Source organism: Polyodon spathula, chromosome 34, assembly GCF_017654505.1.
Source record: "Polyodon spathula isolate WHYD16114869_AA chromosome 34, ASM1765450v1, whole genome shotgun sequence".
Lineage (NCBI taxonomy): Eukaryota > Metazoa > Chordata > Actinopteri > Acipenseriformes > Polyodontidae > Polyodon > Polyodon spathula.
Window position 1 is genome coordinate 5,013,150 of NC_054567.1, and position 15,477 is coordinate 5,028,626.

A 15,477-nucleotide genomic window follows, 5' to 3' on the forward strand; every position below is an offset into this window, starting at 1 on the left:
ACCACCCACAACTATTAAACAAAAGGAAGAAAACCTGCAGTTGTAACTTTTTGTATTTGCTGTTTGCTTTAAAATGCAAAGGAGGGTCCTGTTTGAATTATTAAAAGCCTGGCAGTGTTTAGATCCACCACCGTTTAGCTCACTAGAAACTCTACAACTGGGCTCCCGAGTGGCGTATCTGGGAACGGCACTCCGCATGGAGAGCAGGATGCACCCTGTAGCCTGGAGGTCGTCTGTTTGAGTCCAGGCTATTCCACTGTCGACCGTGGTTCCCAGGGAGAGGCGCACAATTGGCGACCTGGGTGGGGAGGGCTTAGGTCAGCCAGGGTGTCTTTGGCTCACCGGGCACTAACAACCTCTGTGGACTGGCCTTGCGGGTGCAGGCTTGCCTGTAAGCTGCCCGGAGCTCCGCATTCCCTGGATGCTGTAGCTCTAAGGTGGCTACATGGTGGGCCTGCAGAGTGAAAAGACACAGACACTTGACGGCACACGTTTCGGAGGACGCATGTGTTCCTCTTCGTCTCTCCCGAGTCAGCGCGGGGGTGGCAGCAGTGAGCCAGGTTGAAATAAAAAATAATAACTGAGCTTTCCAAACTGGGGAGAAAAAATAATTTCCGATTCCAAATTAAAAAAAAAAAAAAAACTACAAATTTCATACTCTTGAGGGCCACCAAGGTGATATTATAACACTTTATTTTGCCAAACATTTCAAATTACAAAAATCCTGAGACATCTCTGGTAGCAGTCCAGGCTTTATTGAGAATGCTACAGTCTATATTTTACCATCTTCTTCCAACAGAGTATACACCAGCAACCTTCAGCCAGGAAGACAGCACTAGTTCCACCTCCTTTAACATCAGCAGCAGTCACGGCTCCAACTTCACAGTTTCCTTTTTCCTGCGCACGCTGAAGCAAGAGGGCTTGATATTTCAGCTGAGAAATGACACAGGCCCGTACTTCACCCTTTATCTGAAGATGGGCAGGATCAACGTGCAGATCCTGTCGGGCCCTCCTGCAGTGGCACCCATGTACTGTGCCAATGGAGAGAAGCAGCTCCTCACCGTGCAATCCAATGATGGCAACGTCACGGTTGGACAGTATCACCTGGATTATAAACTGACCCGGCTGCCTTCCATCTCAGTCAAGGCTGGGGATGTAGCCCATGTTGGAGGCCTCTCTGTGGAAGAGGATGCATCCGCCTGGGGAGGGTATTTCAAGGGCTGTTTGCAGGACCTGCGGCTCGACAACTCGCTCCTGGAGTTCTTCCCTCTGGAGAACGGTAACTCCAGCGCAACAGAAGACATGTATGGATTCAGGGAGACTGTTAATGTCATGCAGGGTTGCCACAGCGATGACACCTGCCGGGTAACTAAAACAACTTTATTCCAGACCCTTAAAAACACTCCTAGATTTTATGGTAAAATTTAAAAGAATGTAAGACAGGTTGACAAATGTTTTGTAGTCTAATTCAGATTTTCTGCTCTGTTGATTTTTTTCATGAATGTGAAGTTCAGTTCATTCACACCACATTCAGTCCACATGTAGATTACTAAGAAGCTATGGGGAATTAAACAAGTTCATTGGCCAGCTGCTTTACTGTGGAAAATAAAAATGTAAACAGCAGGGCCAATGGCACAATCCGAGGCCTGCAACTCGCACATTCCGTTTCCAAATCCCAGTTTAGCCCCTAGCTTTTTGTCATTCCACCTCTTGGCATCTTTATCTGCCAGGCTGTAAGCCAAGAAAGAAGTGGAGTCACCTACAGTTAGCCTGCCCCCTTCATAATTCCTATGCCACAGTACCTGTTATATACACAAAGCTGGACTGAATACTATGGAATGACTAACCAATAAGAAATAAAGTAGGCACATCATATTAGGCACTGAATGTTGTAACCTGTCACATGATCGAATGTGCCATAAATAGGACCTAGCACAGTTAGCTGTAGGATTTCAAAGGGACATGATAGTTTTCATTTTTTTCAAATTGCCATTGCTGTGTTAATAACATGTTAATAATTCCATCGCTGTCATTCTCTCTGAAGTCTGGACCCTGTGAGAATGGAGGCTCGTGTCAAGTGACCTGGAATGACTTTGTCTGCTCGTGTCTTGCGAACTTCACCGGCAGGACGTGTGAAAGGAGAGTGTGGTGCAGCAGCAGCCCCTGTCCACACCTCAGCCAGTGTGTGGATGTGCCTGGGGGCTATGAGTGTAAGTACCAAACACACAGCTTTGATATAAGAAGCAGTAATGCCTCCTTTCCACTGCCTGTCTGCAGGTAGCTGAGCTGTGTGGTCTGGGTGAGGTGTAGCTGGAGGGTATTTCCACTGCCTATCTGCAGGTAGCTGAGCTGTGTGGTCTGGGTGAGGTGTAGCTGGAGGGTGTTTTCACTGCCTGTCCGCAGGTAGCTGAGCTGTGTGGTCTGGGTGAGGTGTAGCTGGAGGGTGTTTCCACTGCCTGTCCCCAGGTAGCTGAGCTGTGTGGTCTGGGTGAGGTGTAGCTGCTGGCTGTTTTACAGGTTGATACAGGTTCCATTCACCTCTCTTATACATTGTTCACACCTGTTGTTCCAGACCAGATGCTACAGTCAAACTTTTTCCATTATTTATCTCTCAAAGGTTTCTTACGGTTATTGTATTATTTACTTATTTGTATGGGTTATACACAAGTATATCTCCATATATTAATAGGGATAAAACAGTTCAATATTCTACACGTGAAGTACAGAAACGGTGCACTCCCTGCCCAAGAGAACATGAAGGGCGATGCTCTCCCCTGACCCCCAGCACTACACCCCTGACTGGGAAACAACTTGCTATATACTTTCTTTAGCAAATTATCGGTTATCTGGTTGGCTGGCTGTCTATATATCACTGTGGCAACGTTGCCCCGCCCCTGTGTGTATTTCTGTGTTGTATGTTGCATGTGGTGTGTTAATGTTGGTGTACAAAGGATGTAATATGGGTTACGAGCATGGGTGTTTAAAATGTGTATTTGTATTTAGGCACGAGGATTGCACAGCTCTTCACGTGCAGGTAAAATGTAATAATATGTGAGCACGGGAAATTCACTGGACTGATTCACGTGCAGTTGTACTGAGACTCCAATTGATTAGCAATCGCGTCTCGGTACAGCTGCATAAAAGCAGCATGTTTTCACTCACTCGGGGTTGTGTGTTTGGTGAGTGGAGAACGGGTGTGGAGAAGAGAAAGCAAAAGCATAAAGTAAATTAAATTCAAGCACATAATTGCTATTTCGTGCTGGAAGGACCAGCACAAGACGTTTGTTCGGACTCACCGTGCTTTGTTTGTCTGTCCCTCCACTGTTTGTTTAGTGTTAATCAAAGTGTTAATCATATTCAGTTGTTCAGTATTCAGTTATTAAGAGTATTGCAATCAGTATTTATTTAGTTAACTGTAATAACGAAAATGTCTGTTAACAAACACAAATCATATCCATTAATAGTAACTGTATAATAAAAAATTATGTAAAACGATAGTGAAATAGTAACTAAAAAAACAAACTTCAATTGTAATCGTAAAGCTCGTTAAACATTGAATTCCCCCCAAAAATGAGTTTGACTGTAAAACCACTCCATATTTTTTATTTTCTTATCAAAAATAATCATTTAGAGATCATCTCTAGCTTGTGTAGTTTTTATACTTGCTGTGCCGTCTCCGTTCCACTCTGAATGGCTAGATGTCGCTGTCAGTCAACTCAGAAGTCCTTTAATAGGCTACTGTAGTTTCATTGTCAGTCATTTCATCCTGTTATGTAGAAATTATCGGGTTAAGGTGTAGGTGAGATTTTGCTATAGGTATACGGTGACAGTTACTAGTTTGGTTTGAAAATGGGGCACAAGAGAAAATCACTTTGAATATTGTGCACAGTACCCTGACGGACGGCTGAAGTCTCCATGGCAGGACGAAGCGGGCCCGTCTGCCTTGCCTTCCAGTGACTCTGAGTCCAGCTGTGCTGAAGCAAGATAGGGGCGGAGCTCACACTCCAAATAAGAAGTGCAAGTTAGTTCTGCTCAACTGTCTCTAGTTTTGTTCTGTGCATATTATTGTAAATTTATGCTATAAAAGTCTTCGTAATACACTTGTGTGTTCTGGGGTTTCTGAGGTTTATTTGAGACCATTTTGAATGTGTGCAGGATCTTTCTCTATACATATAGCTCCTCTGTGACCAGATGTTATTTCAATTAGAATGATGGTAACCATGATGCGATATTACATGTGTGGAATGAAAATGTATCTTGCGACAAAGCATCAGAATATGAAATGGTAATGTAAGCTTGTAGAAAATGTAGATTTTAAATATGAGTTTTTATTTCAATATGGTCCATATTTCATAAAGCGTTATATATATATATATATATATATATATATATATATATATATATATATATATATATATATATATATTTTTTTTTTTTTTTCTATGAGTACCATTGATTCAGGCAAGTTTCTTATATATTCAACCCTTCTATATGCCTTGTTTTAATCAGGCATTAAGGTTCTACTTAAACATTTACAACTGCAAATTGAAAGGTTTCATTGTTTTTCCTCAAGTTAGTTTAATGTAAAAAACGAAATCTAGCTTTTGTAAATTAAGTAAAAATCAAGCTGAAATAAACAGCCTGCTTCTTACTACTTGTTTCCAGCACACATATTCTATTTGACTAGTATTGAAGTGTGTGGAGGGCTGTACAGCCAGCCTTGGCTAGTAAATGATAATCTCTGTGCTTGGCTCTCCTAAGGAGTGCACTGTGAAGAGGTGCAGAGCCTGGCACTACCCAAGTTCTTTCTACCTTGACAGATTTCAAGGTCACCACCACTGTGTTAACTGTAATAATAACTAACTAAAATTAAACTAATAACTATAACTAACATTTTTAAAAAAACGTAACAAAAAAAAAGCACTGATTGCAATCTGGGAGTACATTCCTGTCCATATTACTTTTTTGTGTATCTTGAGAAGCACTTTTCCAGTTCTGATGAAACTGATGAAAGATATTATTTTTCATAAACGAATGAGACTATTCAGGTCTGGGGTTATATAAGGCACTCTGCTTGTCAAAGTTACATTGTCACAGTACATACGTTGGTGTAGGTCTCTGTGTTTTTTTCATTACTCTTAATTTGCAGGTATGTATGTCACTGACAGGCTTGTTTTCTTTTATTTTTTTTCAGGCAGAGCAAATGCTACGTTTCAGGAAAACAACACTATTGAATTTGCTGCCAACAAGTCTCTCAACTTGCCAGTAACAAGCATTTCCCTGGACGTGAGGACCAGAGATGGGAATGCGGTTCTTCTGCGAGCCACCAACCGAGTGGAGCTTTTCTGCATTGGACTCCACAACTCCACACTGCTGGTCAAGCTGAGGACAGAGAACAGCGTGGAAATAGTCACCATACAGAGTGACTTCCCCATCACAGACGGCCTGTGGCACAAAATCATGGTTAGTATGACAGAACCGAAGCAGGGCTCGTCGAGGTGGGTGATCACTGTGGACGGGAATCAAAACGGGACCAGCCTGGGCGTGGCTGGCAACCTCAACTTCCTCAACGAATCCACTGTGATGCTGGCTGAGAATTACACAGGCTGCCTCGGGACTGTGAGAGTGGGTGGAGTGTATCTCCCTTTCACCGAAGACCACACAGTACCACAGCGGGAGCAGTTTATCAAACGCAGCGGGCAAGAGATTCAGATCGGGTGCAGAGGAAACCCGGTCTGCACTCCAAACCCCTGTTACCACGAGGGAAAGTGTGAGGATCTGTTTAACTTCTTTGAGTGCAGTTGCCCCCACGGCTGGGGTGGGCTATATTGCCAGTCTAATATTGACGACTGCCAGTCCAGTCCCTGTCTCCATGGCAATTGTACTGACTTGCTGGCTGGCTACAAGTGCGACTGTTACCCAGGCTACACTGGGGGGAACTGTGAAACAAACCTTGATGACTGTGCTGAAAACCTGTGTCAGAATGGAGGGATGTGCTCTGATGGTATCGACACTTTCAGCTGTGCCTGCCCTCCTCAGTTCGCAGGTCCTCTATGCCAGTAAGTATTATACTTTTCAAATCAATAGGTAGTCTGTCTCAGTGTAATGAGGTGCCTGAGAACTGGAGCTTGGTGAAATAATCACTCTTGTATTCAAGTTTATTCCAGCTTAAAACGAGGATCTAGAGCAGCCTAGTTGTATCCTAATGGTCCAAAGCAGTGGTTCCCAACCCCAGTTCTGGGAACCCACTGTGTCTGCTGGTTTTCATTCCAACTGAGCTCTCAATTACTTAACTAGACCCTTAATTGAACTGATAATTTGCTTAATTAAACCTTTTTAATTGTTTTCAGTCTTAAAACAGTTGCAGAGTTCAAGTTACTTATAAAATAACTAACTTGCTGAAAACAATTCAAAGAAAACAAAGGTCACAGTGGGTCCTCAGGACCTGTTTGGGAACCACTGGTCTAAACTAATGTACGGGCAATTCTTCTAGGTGGCCCTCCCCGCCATTGCAGTGTGGGAAGGAGTTCTGGTGTCAGAACGATGGATACTGTGAAGATGGGATCTGGGGAGCTAACTGTACCTGCAGGACTGGCTTCACTGGAGAGAGGTAAGAGGTCAGCCTGCCTCGGTGCTGCAGACACTGGGGAGAGAGGTAAGAGGTCAGCCTGGCTCGTGCTGCAGACACTGGGAAGTACCCACACAAAGAGCCACTAAACCAGGGAAACAATCAGCTCAGTGGAGACAGACAGCTGTTCATAGTGTTGCATAGTCATACAGATATGCATGGTCTACCTGGCTCTGGGGAGGCGTTTTATATATAATGTTTTAATTGTTGTGTTATATTTTAATTGTTGCCTAATATTTTGAAACAGTACTGTAATCAGTAGCACCATACCAATTCCATTTATGTGGTAGCAAGCTAGGGTGCTTTACAAAAATAAAATAAACAGCAAGTCAAAAGAGCTCCAAACTGCTTGCTTGTGAAAGGCAAGTTTAAGAGATCTGTTTTGAGCTTAGATTTAAAAATATTGACAGACTCAGCATTCCGGATAACATTTGAAATTGAGTTCCAAAGTGAAGGACCTTGAAAACTAAAAGCCCTTGAACCATAGGAGTGTAATAAAGTTCTTGGAATAACCAAAGAGCGAGACGGTTTATATTAACTAACTCAGGCAGGCTGGCCAGAACCATGAATAGCCTTGTAAGTGAGGAGTAGTGTTTTGAAGCCAATGTAATACCTTAAAACTGAGGAAATGTTGCAAATACACTTTGTGTGTGTAAGCATTCTTTGCTGCGGCATTTTAGCCATGTAACATTTTATCATTTAATTTAATACAAGCTTCTTAAACATTTTTTACAATTCTCCCAGAAGATTCTTATAATTTGTATAGACAGAAATAGCTTTTGCTTCATCCATTACAATAAAATACTATTGCCTGTTTTGAAAATGTTTACTGGAAATCTTCTGTTTTTAAATCAGTATTTTATTTAGTATTCCTGTTATTTTCTTGGGACAATATTCTAGACAAATAAAATGTAATTTGCAAGGTAATACTCCAATGCACCATAAAGTACAGTGTTCTTCATAGGGTAGAATAAATGACACATTTTTCTTTATTGCCGTCTCTGAAATCGAGAGGAATATTTCCGCTCTTTGGATCATTTCCTCCAATAATAGATGGCCAGGGTTTATTGCTCTGCATTGAGAAGGCAGGAGCCTGCTGTTCTTTTTAATGAGAGAAAACTCTCACTGGGATAATATTTCATTTTACCAGTGCCAGGCAGTCTAGAAATAGCATCATATGAAGTTGAATTTCGCCCCCGGCTCCTGTTGTCTTCCAGTGATGCCTGGTAACCTGCTCCAGTGTGCAATAAAGACCTTTAAGAGGCTGGAGTCTAGTACTAGTGTTACCAAGAGCAGTCCTCCTAGAGAAATGGTGGACCATGTAGAGGAGTTCAAGTCATTGTACCTCTGTTTCAGACAAAACACTGACCATGTAGATACATAGCTGGGCCTCAATTCTAGGGGGCCACTTTAAATGTATTGTTTCACTAAGCCTGTTGTTTCACATTGGAAACATCATGGTGATTTATGTAGTGTGTCTGTTGTCAGTGAGGGGTTCTCACTTGGGTGATGCAAAAAAAGCTTTGGGGATTAAATAGGAATGGTGGAGAAACGCTATTGGTCCCTGATGTTCCACGCATGGTCGGAACTTCCACCCATAGGAGGCACTGTTTCCCAGCATTCAGGTGTTTCAATCTACATTCTGTTCATTTGCTTGAATTACATAAGCTATTCTCGGCAAGGTGTTGTTAACGTCTGAGTGCAGCATCATCACTGCAAGGGCCTGGTGGGATTATTGATTGGCTCTGTGGAGCTCTTCAAGCTGCTGCAGCACTGCTCTTGTTAGATGGTAATTAAGGGATACAGTACAAGGCCTTTTGCTCTAAAGTAAGCATGTTGTCTGTGCTGCACTTACAGTACCTGTTAGCGCCCTAAAGGCTGATACAATCCAGATGCTACACTAGTTAATTAAAGGGAACACAATCTATATTTCTATTAACCTTGAACAATGAAGGGGGTGGGGGGGTGGTGGTGTTGGGGCTTGATTGCCAATACATTACGCACAGCACAGGGGTCTGGTTTCTGTGCTGGAGTAGATTACAAAGCCATGTTAACGATGAATCCTTGGGACCCTTTAAGACCCAGGATCCTCTTGTTAAGAGCAGACTCTTATGTTATGTTCCTAATGCAATGTGATGTACATTTGGGCCACTGGCTAAAGTGAAGGTTGTAACAATGTGGCTCTGATTAAAGTGCTCTGTGACGACTAATAGTCTACAATATTGTTACACTTTACCACCTATATGAAAGTCTACTTCACTTAGAATCATGTAAGCTTTACCTTTATATTACCTTAGATTTTGATTGAGTGTTTCAAACTACTGAATTGATGCCCATTGTGAAAGGGAAACACGGTACCATGTTGCACTAATGTGAGGCTCTTGGTCTCCTTGTTTGCCCACAGTGTATGTGGTGTTAATCTGAAAGGCAAGCTACTCATACACAATGCTGAAGTATTGTCATTTATTTAAACACAGTGGACTGATGTTCCTCCCTTGTTTCTTCAACAGCTGTGAAACTGATATAAACGAGTGCACCCCCAACCCCTGTCTGAACGGTGGCACGTGCCAGGACCTGGTAAACGGTTATGAGTGTAGCTGTGGTGCCAGCTATGCGGGACAGCGCTGCGAGGCTGATGTAAGCCACCTTTCCTTCTAGTGCTCATTGCTCTTCCGGCAAAGTCTCTGTCACTTCTTGTCCTATATAGTCTTGCACAGAGACATTGACGAGACGGAAGAGCAAGCAAGTTCAAGTCTGCGTGAATGTACTGTACTACAGGTTGCATCGAGTGTACAGGGAGGCTGTAGGGATGGAGCTTTATCTCCCAGTAAACTCTTTGCATCCTCTACTTATAGTTATTTTATGACACGTGCTTTGCCTTTTTTTTGAGGTCGTTTTGAAGGTCCTAGTTTTTAATAGCAGTCAGGTAAGTGCTGCTTCAACAGTATCAGCCATTTGGCTTGGCGACGGGATGTGATTACTGTACTGTCTCTTTAAACTATACTGTATCAGAGGTGGAAATAAGACTCCTACTGCATAGCAGTTTCACCTATTCCAGGATTTACCAAGCGCTTAATTAGCCAAAGTGCATAGGTAACAAGCTCAGGCGTGTCTTATTAAACTAATAGTAAAACCAGAAATGGCTCAAACTGCTGGCAATGGGAGTCTTGCGTATAGTTGTATCACAGGATAACAGAATCTGGAAACCTAATGCAAGTGAGAGACAGAGAGAATACGCTGTCTTGTAATTCAGTTTATACTGGATTACATGGCTATTGTTAGGTACAGTAATTACATGTATATGTGCACTCACTGCACTGTCATTTCATTGCTGTTACCTTTTACATCGAATTTTACATGTACATATCTCATGTGCTTACATGCAAGTTAAATATTAGTTATAGTGTAAGCTTATAGGTACTTTAATATAAAGTGTAAAGGAACATGTTGTATCTAGTAGATACATGTTGCACTATTTAAATAATACATTTTAAAAATGAAAACATGAAGGTGGAATAACAAAATGGAAAATACACAATTGGTGTAATTACAGAAACTGTGTGAATGTTTCAACCTGTAATCCAATGACGTGTGTACAGTCACATCCATAGACCTGTGGGAATGAGGGCCCATTAGCACTGGTTATCACTGAGCTGACAACTTGAATATCTTTAGAAAATGAAATCTTCCTTATCTTGGTCTCGTACTACTTCCTGTGTCAGACCTACATCTATTGGCAAACAGAATGCTTTACAATACAGAATGGATCTCTCAGAATGATTTACAATACAGAAGGGACCTTGCAGAATGATTTACAATACAGAAGGGACCTCACAGAATGATTTACAATACAGAAGGGACCTCGCAGAATGATTTACAATACAGAAGGGAGCTCGCAGAATGATTTACAATACAGAAGGGAGCTCGCAGAATGCTTTACAATACAGAAGGGACCTCGCAGAATGCTTTACAATACCGATGGGACCTCGCAGAATGCTTTACAAAACAGATGGGACCTTGTAGAATGATTTACAATACCGATGGGACCTCGCAGAATGCTTTACAAAACAGATGGGACCTTGTAGAATGATTTACAATACCGATGGGACCTCGCAGAATGCTTTACAAAACAGATGGGACCTCGTAGAATGATTTACAATACAGAAGGGACCTCACAGAATGATTTACAATACAGAAGGGAGATTATATTGCATTGCCCATTTTTCTCTTTCACACCCCTTACTAAATACCTGGGCATCTCTGAATACAAAAACAACCTTTCAGGGATACCAAGCTATTTGTGAGAAAGTGGTCCAAGTGAAGTTATCCAGCAACAAACTCTCCATCCCAAGCTGTGCTGCTTTCCTAGAAAAATGATTCATTTTAGGGGACCATTCTACTTGTGAGTTGTCTCCCTCATTAAAATATTTAGGATATATCTTGAGGAGACCATTATCTAATCAGATACCGTAGTATTTAGTAAGTAAGGGGTCTGAGTGAGGAAAATGGGCAATACAATCCCAATGCTTAGTCTGGCTGTAAATCATGTGTTTATATATATATATATATATATATATATATATATATATATATATATATATATATATATATATATATATATTAATGCAGAGGTATGGGATTCTGTTTGGAAATATGTCATTTCAGCCTGAATAAACCACTTCCAGTATTTGCCTTTCCAAACCAAAATTTCATAGTGTTGAGCTGTAGTGTCCCGCACTCGTGGTAAATATGTAATAACAATGTGTGCATGTCTATGTAGTAGAGACTTTCCTTCAGGCAGCCATGCACAGCACAATGTGTCCTTTACACTATCTGATATATATATATTTTTTTAAATGTAGCCAGTAAGCAAGCAAACTGGATTATTGTGTGTGAATGTTGAGCAAATGCTTCGTCTAATCCAATACTCTCAGTGGGGTTGAGGTAGTCCTAGTAATCTTGGAGACACATGGCCCTCTCAAGTCACATGCACTGTATAATTAGTTTTACTTTAAAAGCTTGGATAGTGAGAGTGGCACTGGGCATCCCACGCTTGCTTTCAAGAATTAGCATGCACATACCACTAATATCCCACCAGAATTATCCTCAATATTGAGAAGTATCCCAGCCACGTACTGTAAACAGCATATTTACAAAGTGAAGGGTCACATTTGGAATATAGGTATATGCAGTGCTCCAGCTTTATAACACTGTAGTCGGGAGCCATTGGTAAGTGAGCAATTAGTATTCCGCCTTTTAACAAGAATACAAGTGCCAGCGTGCACCCAGTTCTGAGATATAAAGGCTCTCTATAACGAGGGAGCAGAGTATGAAACACCCACAAAGCTGATTTTCTAAAGTGAGGTGGGGAAGAATATCAGTGTTGCACAGGCTTTAGCGCACAGTGCTGTACTTCTGGGCTTCAGTGCACAGTGCACCCATAATATGCTTCCCCGTTTCACTGCAGAAAATAAGACTTGGAGAAGCAATTGTACCTGGTAGTTAACATGACAAATAAAGATCAACAACAGACCATCATGTAGACCAAATATAAGAAATGAACTATTAAAGTAAAATACATATGTATTTTAAAATAAGGTAGGCTACCATGACATGTTCAGAATACATTTTCATAGTGTAAACAATTGGGCTTTGGGTTTACCAAGTGAATCTCCAAAGAACGGAAAAGTCACGCCTCAGATTTAGATCAGAACACTCCAATCTGAAACAAGGACCTTTGTTGACACTTAATCCCCGTTCACTGCTGCAACCCCCTGGCGACTTGGGGAATGGAGGCTGAAATGTGCTCCTGTCAATCCGTCATTTTTCACACTGCGGATCCACAGTGAAGCCACCAGACCTACAGTGCCAGAGGTCAACACAGATCTGAATGGCTCCACTGCAGACCTACAGACACCTTATCATCCACAGTGGTTGCTGGTGCGCGGTGAACTGTGGGTTGCCCTGCCGACCTAATCCCTCCCTACCCGGGCGACGCTCGGCCAATTGTGTTGCCACCCCCTAAGAACCCCTGGTCACGGTTGGCAATGACATAGCCTGGATTTGAATCTGTGATCTCCAGGCTATAGGACGCATCCTGCACTCCATGCAGAGCGCCTTTACTGGATGTGCCACTCAGGAGCCCCCCTGATCCACTTTTTTAAAGTTTAAACTGAAATTGCTTTCATTGGCATTTCCAAACGCAGCTTTAAAAATTGCCAAATGTTGCGCTGTGATGTCAGTGTTGGTAAACTGCTGATGTTCCTGTGGTAACACTAAACTGACAATCTGTCCCTGCGCTTCACAATTGTGACTTGAGGGTGCAGAGCTGCCTGGTCTGTGTTGATTGAAATCCCTGGAAGTTGTGGCTTGTTGGCTCTCCATGCTGTCAGGACGTATTATATCTCTGAGTCACGCCTGACCCTTGTCCTTTTGGATGCTCTGTTCCATTCTGCGCTAGGAGAGAAACTGTATAGTCTGTTCCAATTTGAATAACTGGCAATCACAATTATATTTCTAATACAGTAATCCTGTATATAGTGACAGCCTATGAGACACTTGACAGCTCCTCTTGTTTTACAGAAGAAGAACATATTACATTAGATGGGATCCAAAAAGGATTCAAAATTGGGGTAACAAGATGAAATCTTTGCATCAGTTCTTTTATGTGAACGCCGTCTTTAAACCTTGTTGTTCAGCAATATGAGGTGTAATATATATTGAAAGATTAGATTGTGTAAGCGTTAATGCTTACATTAAAGATGCAAAGCAAGCATAATGACCTCACAGTTGTGCAAGTGAGCCTAGCAGGATTGGATACATGTGAAAACAATAAGAATGTTCTATAGGAGTCAATATTCTTAATCTCACCATTTAAGAGGAAGGTCATGCATTCAGAACAATGAAAGGCCCTACATCAATATCTACTGCATCGCACTGTATTTTGACCTAGACGCTTCTACCATGATTTTTGTTTTTATGCCAGGAAAGCATCAAATGTCTTCAATCTTGGAAAATGTAAGTAGTTGTAGTCAGGCTCACGAGAGAACCCCCTTACAGCTCTGATGTGAGCACATCCCAGTCCTGGTTCTCACAGCACAGACTGACCATTGTTCAAAAAAGACCAGATTCAGACTTCATAGATAAAAAGAATAAAAGGCTAGCGAACTAATCTACTGTCCCACCTAGTCCCCGATGTGCATGGTGCTATTTAGTCCAGGCGTCTAGTCAGGGCTTTCCATTTATCTTGGTTTCCTGGTTTCACACCAGGTGATCTTGACACATGATTCCTTCCATACCTCAGGATGAAATAGATGCAAATCACGTAAAAATGACTTTGACATAACTTTGCCTCATTTACAGAAAATAATAAAGTACGAGTACTTGTGGTATTATCTTAAAACCCCATGGAAATAAAAGCGAACCCTACCCTTTGCAGTCATTGATCCCCTCGTTCATTTCTTCTGCAGAAACTGGAGCAGACAGACACAATCCCCGTGGTGGCGATAGCTGTGCCGGTGGTCTGCGGCTGCTTTCTGCTCCTGATTATCGGCCTGATTTTCATGGTTCTCACTGCAAGGAAGAGGCGGCAGTCTGAAGGGACCTACAGCCCCAGCCAGCAGGAGGTGGCAGGGGCCCGTTTGGAGATGGGCAGCGTCTTCAAAGTGCCACCAGAAGAGCGCTTGATCTGAACGGTGCCTCCCCCCTTCCTGGGTGGATCTTTGGTGTGCTTCACTGCGAAGTTGCCTGACTGACTCAGTGCACGTTGATTTGCACGGCACTTGGACATTAGGATTGCTGGATTTTACTTACTACTGTCTTCTGTCTTATACACTGAATTGATTCCACTCAAGTGGTACACAGGTCCTACTAGACTACACTGTACTGTAATGATGTAATAAAATGACTGGACAGAGGTGGGATATGAGTTTTATAATTGGCTACTGGTAGGGGATGTGTTAGATGCCTTGAGTCTCCTGTTTTATATCAAGTCAAGCTCAGAAAATCACTTCATGAACTCAACCCAGCATTTCTAGATAGCTGTGGCTGGTTACAGTGGCTTGCAAAAGTATTGACCCCCCTTGGCATTTTTCCTATTTTGTTGCCTTACAACCTGGAATTAAAATTGATTTTTATTTGGATTTCATGTAATGGACATACACAAAATAATCCAAACTGGTGAAGTGAAATGAAAATAATAACTTGTTTAAAAGAATTCTGAAAAAATAAATAACGGAAAAGTGGTGCGTGCATATGTATTCACCCCCTTTGCTATTAAGCCTCTAAATAAGATCTGGCGCAACCAATTACCTTTAGAAGTAACATAATTAGTTAAATAAAGTCCACCTGTGTGCAATCTAAGTGTCACATGATCTCAGTATATATACACCTGTTCTGAAAGGCCCCAGAGTCTGCAACACCACTAAGCAAGGGGCACCACCAAACAAGCGGCACCATGAAGACCAAGGAGCTCTCCAAACAGGTCAGGGACAAAGTTGTGGAGAAGTACAGATCAGGGTTGGGTTATAAACAAATATCCGAAACTTTGAACATCCCACGGAGCACCATTAAAGCCATTATTAAAAAATGGAAAGAATATGGCACCACAACAAACCTGGCAAGAGAGGGCCGTCCACCAAAACTCTCGGACCAGGCAAGGAGGGCATTAATCAGAGAGGCAACAAAGAGACCAAAGATAACCCTGAAGGAGCTGCAAAGCTCCACAGCGGAGATTGGAGTATCTGTCCATAGGACCACTTTAAGCCGTACACTCCACAGAGCTGGGCTTTACAGAAGAGTGGCCAGAAAAAAGCCATTGCTTAAAGAAAAAAATAAGCAAACATGTTTGG

The 15,477-nt window shown here is 42.1% G+C and overlaps 1 protein-coding gene across 4 annotated transcripts in view; it reads left to right on the forward strand.

Moving 5' to 3' along the window:
• The window catches only part of LOC121303609 (protein crumbs homolog 2-like), a 96,869-nt gene that overhangs the window by 56,452 nt on the left and 24,940 nt on the right, over positions 1-15,477 (forward strand). For 2 of the 4 annotated variants that reach the window (XM_041234396.1, XM_041234399.1), the window contains 6 exons: positions 800-1,365; positions 2,045-2,210; positions 5,195-6,059; positions 6,494-6,610; positions 9,139-9,265; positions 14,098-14,750. In XM_041234396.1, the coding sequence (XP_041090330.1) occupies positions 800-1,365; positions 2,045-2,210; positions 5,195-6,059; positions 6,494-6,610; positions 9,139-9,265; positions 14,098-14,319 (2,063 nt within the window). In that variant the 3' untranslated portion in view covers positions 14,320-14,750. Of the gene's footprint in view, positions 1-799; positions 1,366-2,044; positions 2,211-5,194; positions 6,060-6,493; positions 6,611-9,138; positions 9,266-14,097; positions 14,751-15,477 lie in introns of those variants that run through there. The other 2 variants (XM_041234398.1, XM_041234397.1) reach the window with 2 other exon arrangements.